At 41.0% G+C, this 17,820-nt stretch overlaps 1 protein-coding gene across 2 annotated transcripts in view; it reads left to right on the forward strand.

The window, feature by feature from the left end:
* BCKDHB (branched chain keto acid dehydrogenase E1 subunit beta) overlaps positions 1-9,508 on the forward strand; it is a 275,645-nt gene extending 266,137 nt beyond the window's left edge. Inside the window, exons 10-12 of one of the 2 annotated variants that reach the window (XR_016306628.1) lie at positions 3,888-4,047; positions 4,157-4,189; positions 9,293-9,508. Coding sequence is in view for 1 of the 2 variants with exons in the window: in XM_089655349.1 (XP_089511475.1) it covers positions 3,888-4,028 (141 nt within the window). In the remaining variant the exon portion in view is untranslated. The remainder of the gene's footprint in view (positions 1-3,887; positions 4,048-4,156; positions 4,190-9,292) is intronic. The other variant, XM_089655349.1, reaches the window with a different exon arrangement.
* Positions 9,509-17,820: the final 8,312 nt, after the last annotated feature.

A 17,820-nucleotide genomic window follows, 5' to 3' on the forward strand; every position in this document is an offset into this window, starting at 1 on the left:
CTTGCTGAAATTCTTCATTCATGTGTGTGAGGGGGAGGGGGAATTCTTGTAGTGCTCATATCTGTTTCTGTTTGGTGTTGACACTGCCTATAGGCCCATAATAGGCAGTTATCTGGGTCCACAGTGGGTCCTTTAGTTTAGTTTCAAAGGACCCCCACTGTTATCTCTTGAGGGGTGATGACAAGACTGCTCAGGAGAACAGCAGAGAGCAAGAAGAGGCACTGGATCATATGAATGCAGATTCTGGTAAATAAAATGTCAAAGTATCTTTTCACAAACCTGATTAGCTAGTTGGTGGGAGGGCTGGGAAATCATTTTCCATGATACAAAATAAAACTAATATAAAGTAGAGAGAGTGAGACCCCTGTGTAACTTCAATGAAATCTCTAAACTGAAGTATCTGTTTTAGAAGGCCTTACTTTATTGGCACCCTTTCACAATTTTTTTTTATAAATTTGTGTTATCGTTATTTCATGCAAACTAACAAACATATTGTTCTGTATATTGTATTAAGTAGGGAGCCATCTATTAGGCATCCACGGCAACTGGACCTGTTTTTATTATTTACCTTCAACAAGTACTGTTCATTTATTAAAAATAAAGATTTCCCATCTCCCAATGCAGTTACATTTAGCTTCCAGAAGAATACCAGTGAAGGCCTCCTTCTGCCTTTGATACACATATGACGACTTCTATTGTGTTTGTTAATGGCACATACATAGCTAGATCACATTTAAATGTATTCAGTGTGATTTTGTAGGTAGCTGTTTGCAAGAAATGTATTCATTGCAGGCATTTGTGAGAGACGTGTAAAGACATATTGTAATTTCAGTTTATATGATTGTATTGCAGTTTTACAGAACTATTCACAGAAGTAAATTCAGTTTTGGATTGAAACACAACACTGCTCTGTTAGTTTTGTTAGCTAGCTGTCAGCTAACCATTAGTAGGACAGCATACATATCCTCAATCAAATTTTGTAGCACAGTCCCATGGACTGTTGTGGTTGGACCAGACCTGTACTGAATCTCCCCCTCCCTCTGCCTTTCATTTTCTTTGTTACTGGCATATAGAGGCTTGCAGTATCATTTATAGTAGGTATGAGTATAGGAAGTAGTGGTTGGAGGTCAACAACCAGGCCATATTTATGTCTGGATGCAGTCATAAACCCTTCAGATTACTAATCTTTCACTTGACACTAGATTTTAAAGACAGCTGCAACTGTAGTATTGTGTTAGTGTGTATAATAATTCAATAATAATTTGAATTTGCACAACGGTGCAACTTGCCATTTGATTTGACAGTAAATCGCATGACAGGTTGCACCCTATTATCAGCAATAGAACCATTCAAATCTGTGTGACTCAGACTTTGCGGTGCTGCACTGATTTGAAAAAGATTCCTGCGCTATTTTTTGCGATTTCCGGTGCAACTTGCATAGACGTCTCTGCATGAAGTTGCAGAAATGTTATCCAAGTTGCACTTGAAATTGCACTGGCATGCGGATTTGAAATTCACTTGAACTCTCACGTTTTCAAAGTCAGATTTAGAGTGAACCTGGGCTAAAGACTGTATTTCTCTTATTTTACTTGAGGTGCTGTTGCAGTGGTTTGGGTCAATTATTTCTTTTTTAACTTTGCGATTCTATTGGTGCCCCTTACATTTGTTTTGGTATTTACATATAGTATACACACTTTTGGTAATTGAAACTTCATAGAACTATCACTGGCAAGCAGGTGTGGATAGGGTGCATCACTCCTGTCTCATTTTGTTGTATGTCTACACAAGTGTTGCTATTGCTTTTTTTTTTTTCTCAACAGAGCAGCTAAGAATAGAAAATTAAACCTAGGTACAGAAGCCTATGGTTCCCTGGCTGGCTGGAAATGTAAATACCAAATATTACATGTTTGTCTAGACTAGGAAAATTAAATTAATAAAATATATATGAAAACATCCTAGGTGATGACGTTGACAGCTCCGGACCATGCATTTAAAAAAACACACACTTGCTAGTAGGTCCAGTATTTCTGTCCTATTGTGTTCATATTTATGTGCAAAGCTAATTAATGCGGCTCTGTTTCTACACTGAATGTGTAAATAGAAGGGATGAAGAGCATGTGTAATGAAGAGAAATCTTCTCTTCAGGAACGAACACTTCTGAAAGTGTTGATCTCTTGTGTCACCTTTTGATCTCAGGTGTTTCTATCCCTGACCCCTGCAACACTAAAGGGACAAAGTAGGAACCACTGAGCTCAGGGAGTACACAAAAGATCAACACTCTTCAGGCAGAAATTTCTCCTTAATAGTACAGGTAGTGCAGGCAGAGTGAGAGGTAATGCTTTTCTTTACAGGGAACTCTTTTATTTATACATTTAGTTTAATGACAGGGTCACTTTTACAATTACACATTATTTTGGGATTCATTGTGAAGGTTGTTTTTGCATGCAATAAATAGATCTAGTGGCAATTTTGTGCTCATGCTTTTCACCATAAGCAGTCTGTCTTTGAGTATTGGAGTGCTTACATGTTTTGTGCATTGTCATGCATTCGTTCTAAAGGAGCACTAAGTTGATAGTACAGTTTCCTGCATTTGAACAAGATGATCTGCTCTTCTATTACCTACTTGTGAGCTGCACAGTATTTTAGGTTTAGCATTCCAATGCAAGATGGTGCTGTATTTCCTCTTTTAATTTTGTATTGTATTTTGTATATATTAAGACTAAGTGGGGGTGAATTTTGGCCCTTTTACAGAAAAACACAAGGTGGCTTGGTTTAGTCTGTCCCAGGAGCAAGAGGAATGCAGAGTGAGGAGGAATGTGTCAAATTCTGTAATTCTAAGTTGCAGTTAGCAATCAGCCATCTCTGTCAAAGATTTTGTCGGATTTGCCACAGTAGGAGGGGAAGGGAGAATATCAGACCTTAAAACTATGGTTAGAAAGCACTTGGCAAGATCGGAAAAAGTACTACATGTTCTTTGTCCCATAGGAGATAGTCCTGTAAGAGAAATATGATAGATGGTCTTTAAAATTTTCTTTGCAAGTTAAAGCGGTTGTAACCCTAAAAAGAAAAATAGAGCTGCTGTCCCTTTAAGGCAAAATATATATCACAGTGCTTTTGAAGTGTCATTTGTCTCATCCCATGTTGTACAGTACCTGGTTGATCCTGCCTGTTCCTGTGTTCTGCTATGTGAACTGACCATGCTAGTTATGGCCGCTGATCCATGATAGCATGGTCAGATTATGTGCCTCAGTCATGAATGAGAGAAATCTAGCCATGTATGGCTATCTTTAGACTTAAGAGGTTTCACTTTAATATGATTAGCTTGTGAACCATGGGAAAAAATGGTAGCTTCTGTTCTTCTAACACTCAAACATAGAAATGTACAATCTGAGTAGTCTTCGCAAGAGTTTGAGGTTGCTTTACAAAACTCCGTGCAAAAAAATAAATAAATACAGGAACAGTTAGCCAATACAGCTAGCTTCCTTGGATTAAAGTGAAAGATGAACCTTTTGATGCAGTGGGTAATCACTTCAATTCAGTTTATATTAACCAAATGGCATTTTAGAAATTTAGCTTTGTAGATGTCCACACATGAATATCATGCTTTATGATTTTAGTTCTGGGTTATATGTTTGCCCTTCAAGGTAATGTTTGTTAGCCTTAACAGCTTCACGTGAAACAGTATTGCGATTAACGTATTACATGTTTTTATCTTGTATAAATGGTTATTTTACTAAACCTGATAATTTAATGTTCAAAATACCTTTCGGCTGTTCATATTCTGGTATTCTTGCCAGTTGTATTTTGGCAATCTGAAAACCTCATAGCGAGAACCCAACTAGTATTTGTCAATAGTCATGCTGTGCCTTTCTTTAAATCATTTGCAGGAAGAGTGCTTTTTGAATCTCGAAGCACCTATAGCCAGAGTATGTGGATATGACACTCCATTCCCTCACATCTTTGAACCTTTCTATATACCTGATAAATGGAAATGCTTTGATGCACTGCGAAAAATGATGAACTACTGAACTAAGCAATACCATTTCAGTAAGTATTTTGTTATAAAAACAAAGGATAATACAATATTTTGATCATTACAAATCTTTGGTCTAACTTTTTTCTTAAAGGGGTTTTAAAGAATTGTTTTTTTCTTTAGGGCCAGTTCACAACAAAACACGATGTGGGAAAGGTGTGTTCTGTATGTATTTCCAGCACTGCACTGAAAACACACAGTCTTGTGATCTGTTGCGGATGTCAAAGTAATGTTGACAGCACCCCAAATGCAGAACGCAAATGAAGTGCATTTGCCAGCACAAAATCAAATTGTATTGTGGTTCCTAATTTTCCTAATTGCTTCATTACAGGACACCACATCTTAGTTTTAGACCATGTGGTATTCAGAACATATGACAATGAGGGGTAGGCAGCACAGCAAATGAACACTCAACAGGCTCATGTAAAAATTTGGCAAAAAAGACACCTTACGCCTGGAACAGGATATCCATCTGGTAGAACTTAACAAACATGAAAAGAAGACCATGTAGCAGCCTTGCAAAAGTGGGAAACCATTTCTGAAAAGCCTATCAGTGAAGGGTGGAACCTTACCCTATGGACAATAGGCTGAAATGATTGCTTTTCTAATCCACCTAGCAACAATGGAACAGGGGACAGAATGCCCTACTGGGACCCTCAGCAGCTGTAACAGTAGACAAATGGTAAACTCGTGTTGCAGAGGTAATAGCATTGAGTAGGCAACCTTGTAATAGAGGACAGGGGATATCCCTTTAAGGGTGGTTTCTGAAGGATCCACAAAACCAGGTTGAGGGTCTCGGTGTCACTGGGGGAGGGTACAGGTGAGCAATCTGAGTGACACCTTTTACAAAGGCTTTCATCAATCAGTGAGAAGGACCTGAATTTGACCCTTGATAGTACTAGAAGCCAAATGTTGATCCAGACTGGATTAAGATAGGATGTGTCTTGCAGAGTACTGTTTGGGTGTGAAGGTAGGACATCCACCTTCTTGCCTTTTGGAGCATATGGATTGCCACATCTGATAGGTCCTTATCCCTCAGGACCTGAGCTTCAACAGCCAAGCCATTAAATCCAGTGACCAAGCAGTAGGATGGTGGACTGGCTCCTGGGACAGAAGATCAGGATGATTTGGCAGGACCCACGGGCATTCCATCAGAGTCTGTATGTTCAAGTGCCACAACTTTCTGAACTTGTTTGATGTAACAAGGATCACCAGAATCCCTCCCCGTCAAGCCTTTGAAGCAAGTGAGGAGGGAGCTTTTGCAGGGGAAAGCGCAGTCCAAGTTGAACTGATCCCATGGAGTCACCAAGGCATCTGCTGAGAAGGCTTGAGGCCCCCCCTGGTCTTTGCGACAAGCTTGCCTAATTTGTTATTGAACTTGTACACCAGAAGGTTTACATTCAGTATCCCCCACCCATGGCAGAGATCTTGAAACCCCTTCAACTAAAGAGAACATTCTACTGGAACCAAACACTGATTACTGAGAGAGTTCATATGCCAATTTTCCTCACCTGGAATGCGTACATGGACAAATCTGGAATGAGTAGTTCCTTCCAAGCTAGATTGAGGTCTGTTTTCCTTTGTGACTTCTGGTGCCTCCCTGATGGTTGAAGTAGGCTGCTACTGTGGCATTGCCTAACTGAATCCTGGTTTGGTGACCTTGTAGTTTAGAGGTCCAGTGTTGAAGGGATAACTGTATCACCCCGAGTTCCAGCATGTTGTTCAAAAGCCGAGCTTCTTCCAGTGACCAGGGTCCTATACCAAGAGGGTATCCAGCACCCTTCCTCAGTCTGACAGGCTGATGTCCGTCATGATCACTTTTTAAGACATCGGGAGAAAAGTCTTTCCCCAATTCTATTGCGCAATCAAAAATCCTTAGACAGGGCGAGTCTGGTCTTTTAGATCAGGCAAATAGGATGAGCTTATCCCACACAGCTTGGATGTTGAGTTACAACAATCTGTTGTGAAATTGGGTATACAAGTCTGCCTCGAAGAGGCCACCATTAGCGCCCAAGACCTTCATGCAAAAGTGGATAGTGGAGAATCCTCTGAACCGAGGGGTCTAAATGTGGAAGCAGAGAAATGGTAGCTTGATGGGGGGGAAAAAGAAATACAATGGACAGTGCTGTGCCTAAAATCAGGCTCAGATACTCTTAAATGGTGAGATGGTTCTAGTGCTGACATCTGGAGATTTAGGATCCATCCAAACCTCTGCAGGATCTGCATTGTTCATTGGGCATTGAAGTCATGAATGCCTGTTCTTTCAGTAGGTGGTTGTCCATGTATCCCTCTATTTGAATACCGCAAGACTGTAACAGAGTTAGGACAGCAGCTAATACCTTGGTGAAGACCTGAGGAGTAATGGGAAGGGGAAGGGCAGCAGATTGGTAGTGTAGCATTGCCAGAGCAAAGCAGAAGCAATGTTGATGCAATGGGGGGAAAACGGAATTGGCAAGGACTCTTTCCAAAAGAAGCTACCAGAGTGCAGGATAAAATCTGCTGTTCGGTGGGAGAGGACAGAACTTTTGAATAACCTGAAGCAGGCTGGAGCCCTAGCACCCTTGATGTAGGTGTCCAAAGAGCCCTTGAAGTGTTTCCCCTAAAAGTCTGACAAATAGACATGCTTCCAACAGTAGGTTGCAAAGCAGAACCAGCCAGATAGAATGAGGCTTTGACGAGAGCTTCTAACCTTTTATCTACAGGGTCCTACAGGAGACCTCCTCAACAAGGATCATTAAGGTTTTGTTAAGCAATGAAATACTGGGTCTAATACTGGGACAGCCCTCTCCTTTAGGCCAAAAATGTTCCTAAAATGAGGCTAGTCACAGGGAACATTTTGGCTAGCTTAGGCATTTTTAAGGAACTTAGGCTGGTAACCAGTTGTTCCAAGACCAGACATGGGCAAATGCATCCATAAGGCTCAAAATAGTATTCTTAAACTTGGGAGGGAAATACGTGGATTGGGTCTTCCCCTATGCTGAATCTTCAAAATCTGTAAACGAGAACATCAGAGATGAGCTCTGGAGCAGAGACTGAGGGATCTTGCTTGTAGCCCCTGCAGTTTGAGATTTCTAAAGAGCTGAAATCCTCCTCCATAAATACCAGACATCGTGACATAGAACTCCTCTCTGGATACACAGGAAGGGGAGTGGTGTCTGAAGGAGCTATGGAGCCCTTAGAGGAGGGAGGTGACTCTAGACTGTGGAAAGCAGTAAGAACTAACCAATCAGTACCTTTTGGAGAAATGCTACAGACCCCTATGAACTGTTATCGAAGTGTGAGCTGGCAAGGCCTGCTGACCTATTCTTCATGATCTCTACTGCAGAGCAGTAAAGGTTAAGCCTTCTGTGACAAGTCACTGTAGGCAGCAGGACTGTAGAATGTCCAAAGATCACTGTGCTGTGTAGAGGTGGTGAGACGGAGCAGAGGAACCAAACTGCTTCATGCTAGTGTAGACAAAATGTGAAAACATGCATGTGAAGTGGTCATTCATGAGAAAGAGGTCATGCAGTAGCAGTCCATTAACCAGCGTGGGGATACACTGTACAAAAGAATGCCACATTCAAAAAGTCAAATGGGAAAACTATCCTGCTCCAGTCGTCAAAGGTGTGATGGGTAAAATTTAATATATATAAGCATTTGCAGTAAGGAATGGGGGGAAAGGGAGGGGGGAAATGATTTAGCTTTTTTTTTTGTACATAGGATATATATTCTTCTTCTTATTATTATTATACAGTATTTATAAAGCGCCAATAGTTCGCTCAGCGCTGTACATTACAAAGGAGGACAGAACATGTGACAGAACAATACCAATACAATGCAAAACATGAGGGGATTGAGGGCCCTGCTCTTTGGAGCTTACAATCTAGGAGATATATGCTATTTCTTTCCATTTTTCTGAATTTACTCCTTCCTGCTAATATGAAAGTGGAAAAACATGGCTAGAATTGCCTTTTTCTGAAGATTGGCTATTGTTCTGGTGTGTGTTGTATGTATGTGTTGTATGTATATATCACTTTGAGAGACTCTGTACGAATATGCATCCCAAAGTTTTGCAAAATAAGCACAGCCTCAGCTGCAACCTTGTGTGTCCCATTGACCACACAGAGGAATTCTCCCCAAAGGTCAAACCTGGCACAGGGTATAACATTCCTGCTTTGAAATAGGTTTGGTTCCTTGTCCTCTTGAATGATTTGTCTCATATCCTTTAGTGGTGACCGCACAGAAAATAAAGTGAAATCTTCCTAATAGGGAGGAAAACCATGTCTCTTCAAAAAAAGGAAAACAATAAAAATCCAACCTTACTAACCAAAAGGTTTAGAAAAAAAAAAAGACACAGCTATAGTCAGAGTATGTATCAATAGGTGAGATAAATGTTGGCCTATACAGTTAATCTAAAGATGTAAAAAAAAAGAAAAAAAAAATCACAACAGTATGTGAAAGGAAATCTATCTGGCCCCAAAGTCCCAATAGACTTCTGTGGAGCGGAAATGGCCACACACGTCAGAGGCAGCTGTGCCTTAATCTCGCACTGTAGATATACAGCTATGAGGCTGTAGACACAGCAGCTTCTAGGCACTCGTACGTGCAAGAAAGTGCAGTACTATTTTTCAAGAGGTATTCCTGGTAAAAAATACATTTTCAAAATACTCTTGGACACTGATAACATATCTAAATGTTCCCTATAACGTTTTCACATTTTTGAGTTCAGGTCCTCTTTAAGGCTAGGTTCACACCTATGTGTTTTGCAGCGCATTTTCAGATTTGCAGAAACACACTACAATCCATTTTTAACATGATTTCCTATAGGTCACATTCACATCTGTGCATTTTCAACTAGTGTGTATTTTGGAAAGGATCAGGGACTTTCTTCAATGGATATGCATCAAAAACTTGCATAAAATACATCTGTGCATGCACTTTTGGTGCGTTTCCTGCATGACAACAGACATCTCCCCCTAGCAAGATTAACACTTCTCAAAAACACAAAACGAACAAAAATGCGTGTGAATAACTCAAACCATGATGTCAAATGCATTGGAAAAATGCATCAACCACAACCTGTATAGGTGTGAACCTAGCCTTTGTAAAGGATCAGTAATTAAATTGCTTAGTTGCATATCTTTTTAACAGTTGCTTTGGTTTTAGTATATAGTAGTATATGCATACAAATAGCGTTTATTTGTCATGACCTGAAATTATGTACATGTATCGCAAAAGATTAGCTATTTTATGTGATCAGGTATTTTTGTTTTACAGCTCTGTGCTGGATAATAAGACTAACAACTCTGCATAAATGGTTTTACCGGATAATGTTTTGAAGTCAACACTACTAGGAATCCAGAATAAAAAGAATAGAATTTTTCGAGTAAAGCAAAATGAATCAACCATTCCTTGGAAGGTTTTTCTATTTTACTCTATTAAATCACATATAGAACAAAAAATAAAACTGAATAAATGGTTATTTAATAAACAGCGCATTGTTTTGTTTTTTTTTCTTTATTTCATAAACACTTTAAAAACGTCTATCCATTAAACCTTGTTTAAACATAAAAAACTAAAATAATGTGGTTGCATAAGTGTGCACACCCTCTTATAACTGGGGGTGTAGCTGTGTTCAGAATTAAGGAATCACATTCAAAATCATGTTCAATAGGAGTCAGTACACACCTGTCATCATTTAAAGTGCCTCTGATTATCCCCAAATAAAGTTCAGCTGTTCTAGTAGGTCTCTTCTGGCATTTTCTTAGTCTCATCCTACAGCAAAAGCCATGGTCCGCAGAGAGCTTCCAAAGCATCAGAGGGCTTCTCATTGTTAAAAGGTATCAGGCAGGAAAAGGGTACCAAAGAATTTCCAAGGCATTGGATATAACATGAAACAGAGTGAAGACAGTCATCAAGTGGAGAAAATATGGCGCAACAGTCACATTACTAAGACCTGGACGTCCATCCAAAATTGATGAAGACAAGAAGAAAACTGGTCTGAGAGACTGCCAAGAGGCCTACAGCAACATTAAAGGAGCTGCAGGAATATCTGGCAAGTACTGGCTGTGTGGTACATGTGACAACAATCTCCCATATTCTTCATATGTCTGGGCTATGGAGTAGAGTGGCAAGATGGAAGTCTTTTTCTTACGAAGAAAAACATCCAAGCCTGGCTAAATTTAGCAAAAACACACCTGAAGTCTCCCAAAAGCATGTGGGAAAATGTGTTATGGTCTGTCGAATCCAAGGTTGAACTTTTTGGTCTTAATTCCAAAAGATATGTTTGGCACAAAAACACTGCACATCACGAAAAGAACACCATACCCACAGTGAAGCATGGTGGTGGCAACATCATGCTTTTGGGGCTGTTTTTCATCAGCTGGAACTGGGGCCTTCATCAAGGTAGAGGGAATTATGAACAGTTCCAAATACCAGTCAATATTGGCACAAAACCTTCAGGCTTCTGCTAGAAAGCTGAACATGAAAAGGAACTTCATCTTTCAGCATGACATGGCCCAAAGCATATATCCAAATCAACAAGAAGATTAATGTTTTGGAATGGCCCAGCCAAAGCCCAGACCTGAATCCGTCGAAAATCTGTGGGGTGATATGAAGAGGGCTGTGCACAGGGGATGCCCTCGCAATCTGACAGATTTGGAGTGTTTTTGCAAGGAAGAGTGGGCAAATATTGCCAAGTCAAGATGTGCCATACGTATAGACTCATACCTAAAATGACTGTAATAAAATCAAAAGGTGCATCAACAAAGTATTAGTTTTAAGGGTGTGCACACTTCTGCAACCATATTATTTTAATTTTTTATTTTTCTCACTTTTTTACATCACAGAAACCTGACATTTTAACAGGGGTGTGTAGACTTTTTATATCCACTGTAAGCTTTTGCTTCCAGAGCCATTTTTGCACATCTAAAATCACATTTTAGACCCGAAGATTAGTTAAAACATTATATATAAACATATATTTTCTAAAAGGAGATACTCTGAAGAATAAAATGGCCGTAGTTAATTTTTTTTAATGTGTATGTTAATGCTGCATTTTATTCAACATGCGTATCTTAATTGTACAGGGCAGGCTGGGTATTCATAGACTCTGGGTTATAGGCTGGTACCGTTGGGTATAATCCAAATTTCTAATATGAGATCTGTGCTGTGATAAAAGAGGCTACTAGCAAAAAAGTTGATATGCAAAAACCCTTTGGAACCATAGAAATAATCACCTGCAGTGTTACACAGCGGCCAGGGTGAAGCCTATATGCTGACATCACAATGCCGCTTCTGATTTTTGGGACAGTGGCCATACCAGTGAGTTCAGCCAATTCTCTGTCTGATTGTCACTGCTGGATTCATTTCTGTGGCATTTTTTTTTATTCATCTGATTTTTAGTCAATAAATGCTACACTACATACAATATTTTTGCGGCTCCCTGTGGCGAGCTATTTTTTATACAGCATCCTCCCCAGATGATCATCCCATGGTGTTGGGGAGTGAAAACTGCTGGTGATTGTTATAAAAGGTTTGAAACGGTTTTAGAACACGTGTTGTCTCTGCTGTGTTTTCCTGCAGCTTATTGTCTGGTGAATATGAATTAAGTGATTCAGCGCTGCACAATGTCCACCATGTATCAAAAAAAAAATCGCCAAAAAAACACCCCATCACAACTAGCAGCTCACCACCATTTTTAATTCATATGTATGTAAAAGATCATACACTCATGTCCCCTGAAGGGATGTAACAGATGTACCAGAGTGTTTAAAACTCCCTAATCCAATCCAGGTAAATACTGTACATGCTTCCAAAGAATCCAGCCCAGAAATTAAAGCATAAAAACCATCATAGTGCTTTCCATAAAATATTACACACTACTCCTTGGCATTCTCTTCTGCCCAACTCTCCAGAGAAGAGGTCCTACGTCACCGGCTCTGTCCTTTGCATGTTATGCCAGTAGATGTAGCTTCATTAGAGGGATCCTAGCTAATCCTTCCCTTAAGGGGTCAGTGTAAAGATTTAATATAACATATAGCAATTGTTCTGCAAGCTGCAGCCTTCATTCATGTTGCCCCTTGTGGGGGCCTGAATAAGAGTTTGTTAATCTGTGGTGATCCAGTGGATGGGCACATTTTAATGTGAGTGTGTTTTCATCCATTTATTGAATAGTGATATTTTATGGAAAGCACTGTGATGGTTTTATACTTTGATTTCTGGGTATATTTCTGTATTCCTTGTGATCTTGTATTTTTTTTTTTTTTAAATTCTGTTTATTGAATTTTAGTTGTAGAAAACTACAAAATAGAGCCTCTGGGCATTCCCAACTCAGTTAATACAATACAAAAACAGAAAAAAAAAAGTTACATACAGTTGTGTTCAAAATAATAGCAGTGTTGAAAAAAGTGAATAAAGCTCAAAATCCTTCTAATAGCTTTTATTTCCATACACATAAATGCATTGGGAACACTACACATTCTATTCCAAATCAAAACATGAAGAAAAATAGATCAAATTTGTGTTGTTCCTCTAAAAAGAAAAATGGAAAAAAAGTGAATATTAGACTGTTCAAAAAAATAGCAGTGTTTGTATTCTTCTTTACAAACTCAAACATTCACTATATAAGCTGAAAAATGTTTGAAGATTTTGCTTTCCTTTGAATTACTTAATATTTAGTTGTATAACCACTGTTTCTGAGAACTGCTGTACATCTGTGTTGCATGGAGTCAACCAACTTCTGGCCCCTGTGAACAGGTATTCCAGCCCAGGATGATTGGACTACATTCCACAGTTCTTCTCTATTTCTTGGTTTTGCCTCAGAAACTGCATTTTTGATGTCACCCCACAAGTTTTCTATTGGATTAAGATCCAGGGATTGGGCTGGCCACTTCATAACATCAATCTTGTTGGTCTGGAACCAAGATGTTGCACGTTTACTGGTGTGTTTGGGGTCGTTGTCTTGTTGGAACACCCATTTCAAGGGCATTTCCTCTTCAGCATAAGGCAGCATGACCTCTTCAAGTATTCTGATGTATTCAAACTGATCCATGATCCCTGGTATGCGATAAATAGGCCCAACACTGTAGTATGAGAAACATCCCCATATCATGATGCTTGCGCAACCATGCTTTACTGTCTTCACAGTGTACTGTGGCTTGAATTCAGTGTTTGGGGGTCGTCTGACAAACTGTCTCCGGCCACTAGACCCAAAAAGAACAATCTTACTTTCATCAGTCCACAAAATGTTGCGCCATTTCTCTTTAGGTCAGTCAATGTGCTCTTTGGCAAATTGTAACCTCTTCAGCACATGTCTTTTTTTCAACAGTGGGACTTTGCGGGGGCTTCTTGCAGATAGCTTGGCTTCACATAGGTGTCTTCTAATTGTAACAGTACTCACAGGTAACTTTAGACCTTCTTTGATCTTCCTGGAGCTGATTGTTGGCTGAGTCTTTGCCATTTTGGCTATTCTTCTATCCATTCGAAAGGTAGTTTTTAGCTTTCTTCTACGTCTTTCAGGTTTTGGTTGCCATTTTAAAGCATTTGCGATCATTTTAGCTGAGCAGCCTATCATTTTCTGCACTTCTTTATATGTTTTCCCCTCTCCAATCAACTTTTTAATCAAGGTACGCTGTTCTTCTGAACAATGTCTGGAACGATTCATTTTCCTCAGAATTTCAGAGAGAAATGCACCGTAACCAGCATGTACAACATTTGCTGCGTGCCTTTCTTAAATAAGGGCAATAATCGCCACCTGTTTTTTAAAGAATGAATGACCTCACTAATAGAACTCCCAACTGCTATTATTTTGAACATGCCCCTTTCAATTAGTGATTCAATTACACAGAATCAGCAGCATGCATGTCATGACTGTTGGGTCTGTTGGATTTCTATTACTCTACTACACCTGCTAGTAAATTATTTGCCATGTAGAAATATCACTTCTACCAAAAACATTGATTGATCAGGCTAGTGATGTCTGACTGCTATTATTTTGAACACAACTGTACCAACCAAAATGTAACCTGGCCACAGCCTTAACCTTAACAATCTTGTGCTTACTGCATCAAATGATAGCTTTAGATGCTCTGCCTCAGAGTTCTATTTGGCATGGTAAAAAATCAGCTAACCAGTATATCAATTCCAGAATAAAGAAACAGCCTAGATTAGATTACTTAGGGGCAGGCATGCCCAATAGCCTATATCCAGGACAAAAAGCTGTCATCGGGTCAGTTATGGTGAATTATCAGATGCGTCACATTGGCTTGCAGTGGTAGATTTGGATTCCAGCCATATATCCCATGCCTTGTTGAACTTATGTGGACACCCCCTATTCACATATGTTTCTTTATAAAGAGATATAACCGAGTTGATATGTACCTTCCAATAGTTTAGGGTGGGGGTAGACGAAGCTCTCCATTTCAGTACAATTAGGCATGACGGAGCTGGAGGAAATGGAAACTATTGTAACTATTGTAACTATTGGGCAGTGCAAATCTATTCTTAAGATTAGTGAATGTGCATAGTACGCCACTCTGGCAGATATGGGTCAAATATTTGATCTGCCCAGTTGGAATGAAGAAGACAGAATGGAGAAGAATTCAGGAAGGGTGAGATTTATCCATAATGGAATGTCAGGGGAATACCACCTGGAGCGATTCCAAACCGAAGGTGTAACCTGGGCCCAAGCTCGTATCATGTTTTTCATAGAAATAAAAAGACTGTTAGGGGCCTTAACTCCCGTAAACGCAACGCTTCAAATGAGCCTTTGCAGGCTGTCTCCAGGCCCACCGTGGAGTTAGTATCATCAGAGATGTGCCAATTATTGACATACGATAATGATGCAAGGAGATATGAGAAAGTCAGGGCAGGCCAAGGCCACCTTCCGTTTAGGGCCTCTGCAACAACGAAAACTGAAACCGAGGAGTGTGAGAGCCCCATAAAAAAACTTGTAATTAGGGAGTGAAAAATTTTAAAGACCGCCTTTGGAATCCATATTGGAGAGTGGTGCAAAACCTATAACCGAGGGGGAAGCAACTTCATTTTTATTAAGTTAATTCTGCCAGTTAGAGATAGGGGTAGATGATTCCATGCCTTTAATTTTGTTTTAAAAAAACAATATGAGAGGGGAGGTATTACCGTATTTTCCGGCGTATAAGATGACTTTTTGCCCCTTGAAAATCTTCTCAAAAGTCGGGGGTCGTCTTATACGCCGGTAACGGCATGCTGACACTTTTTAGGGGGGCGGCGCGGTGCAGCACCATACTGGAACAGGGGTCAGCAAGTGTCAGTGGGAGGAATAGTTGGTGTCACTGATACCAATGATGGGGCATTATTCCTCCCACTGACACCAACGATGGGGCACTTTTCCTCCCCCCCACTGACACCAACGATGGGGCACTATTCCTCCCCCCCCACTGACACCAACGATGGGGCACTATTCCTCCTCCCCCACACTGACACCAATGATGGGGCACTATTCCACCCCCCACTGACACCAACGATGGGGCACTATTCCTCCCCCACTGACACCAATGATGAGGCACTATTCCTCCCACTGAGACCAAAGATGTGGCACTATTCCACTGACACCAATGATGGGGTGCTATTCCCCCCAATGATACTAATGATGGGGCACTATTCCTGCCACTGATACCAATGATGGGGCACTATTCCTCCCACTGATACCAATGATGGGGCACTATTCCTCCCACTGATACCAGTGATGGGACACTATTCCTCCCACTGATACCAATGATGGGACACTATTCCTCCCACTGATACCAATGATGTGGCACTATTCCTCCCACTGATACCAATGAGGGGGTACTATTCCTCCCACTGATACCAATGATGGGACACTATTCCTCCCACTGATACCAATGATGGGACACTATTCCTCCCACTGACACCAATGATGGGGCACTATTCCTCCCACTGACACCAATGATGGGGCACTATTCCTCCCACTGACACCAATGATGGGGCACTATTCCTCCCACTGACACCAATGATGGGGCACTATTCCTCCCACTGACACCAATGACGGGGCACGATTCTTCCCACTGGTGTGCACTGGAAGAGGGGTAGTCTTATACGGCGAGTATAGCCCAAACACTACATTTTAAACAGGAAAAGTAGGGGGTCGTCTTATACGCCGGAAAATACAGTGTGCAAAGGTCTTGGATTTTTTCGTGAAATAATGACCCCAAGGTACTTAGTTTGGTTCGTCCAGTTAAGAGACAAATCTGCCATTTGTGCTGCTTCCCTATCCACTGCATAATGAGGGATTTATACGAATTTATTTTTAACCCTGTCATTGTAGCATACTGGGAGAGGAGATTCAGTGCTGCCTGGAGGGAGGGCCCTGGATCCCCTAGAAAGAAGTGTAAAAAGCCAATTTCTCCTCAACAGATCCCACCCTAATCCCTCGAATATCACCAGCTGAACTGATGGCTGATGCTATGTGCTCTACCATGAGGGAGAATAGGGCTGGAAAGAGGGGACAACCTTGTTTGGTTCCCCATGCTATTGGAAATGGAAGGGACAGGGCTCCACCAAGCGTAAGTTAAGCTACTGGTTATTGATATAACATCGATATTCATTTGCGAAAAGTGGGGCCGTATCCAAATTCCTCCAAAACCACTTCCATATATGGCCAGGCTATAGAATCAAATGCCTTTTTCAGGTCTAGTGCCACCAGCACCCTAACACCCTGATATTCAGAGGGAATCTGTAGATGAGTAAAGACCCGGCGAAGACTGACATCTATTGACCTGCCTGGCACGAAGCCAGTTTGGTCAAAATTTACCAAAGATGGACAGATCTTCAGCAACCTGGTAGCAAGGCGTTTCGTAAGTATCTTTAAATCATTTAACAGTGATATGGGTCTATATGATGAGCACTGTGTGGCATCTTTCCCGTGTTTGGAAATCAAAACAATGTGAGCCTGTGACATGGAGTCAGGTAAACTGCCCTCCTCTGAACAAACAGCATATAGCTGTTGGAGATGTGAGACCAGGTCTGGGGCATACGTCTTATACCAATCTCCAGGAAGGTCATCCGGCTCGGGAGTTTTGTTTGGAGGTAACACGTGTATAGCTATCTCCACCTCCTCCTCCAAGGTTGCCATGTCTAGGAGAACCACTTCGCCTGCTGCCAACTTAGGTATGGACAGCCCCTGCAATGTGGATCGTAAAACATCACTGGGAGGGGACTAGGGGATGGCATATAACAAAGAGTAATATGCCCCAAATTCCGTTTAGAATTACCAAGGGGTCTGTAGAAGCACCTCCTCCTTGCCGTGTGAATAAGCAGAACTACAGTCTTATACTTGGATTCAGCTACCAAATTGGCCAGAAGTCTCCCATTTTTGTCTCCCAACTCAGTCTGGCCTGCAGTAGTTTATTTTCCACAGTGGTTGCATTGTTAAAGTGTGAAGATAATGCCCTTCTGGCCAATTCAAGGGAAGAGTACGTCTCCGGAGAGGGATCACACACAAAAGTCGCCTCAGTGTCAGTAACCTGAGACTCCAGGTATTTCTGTTCAGAGGCGTACTCCACACTGGCTGCTTTTCTTTTTTTTGGGGGGTGGGCGTGTGCCTTAGATGATTTCGCAATATTGAGTAACTTTCCCCTGCATAGCCTCCTCCACCTTGTTGTCTTTAAACCACTGCATCTCCAACCTCCAGCATCCCTCTCAGCCACCCCTCCCCCAAACCGCAGGACGACCTCTATTGGAAAGTGACCTGAAATTCCTGCTGGCAAATAGGATGCCGTGGAGATGACGGATAAAGTAGCAGATGT

This window comes from Staurois parvus, unplaced genomic scaffold (genome assembly GCF_062004578.1).
Source record: "Staurois parvus isolate SC_StPar_1 unplaced genomic scaffold, SC_StPar_1.0 ptg000834l, whole genome shotgun sequence".
Taxonomy (NCBI): Eukaryota; Metazoa; Chordata; class Amphibia; order Anura; family Ranidae; genus Staurois; species Staurois parvus.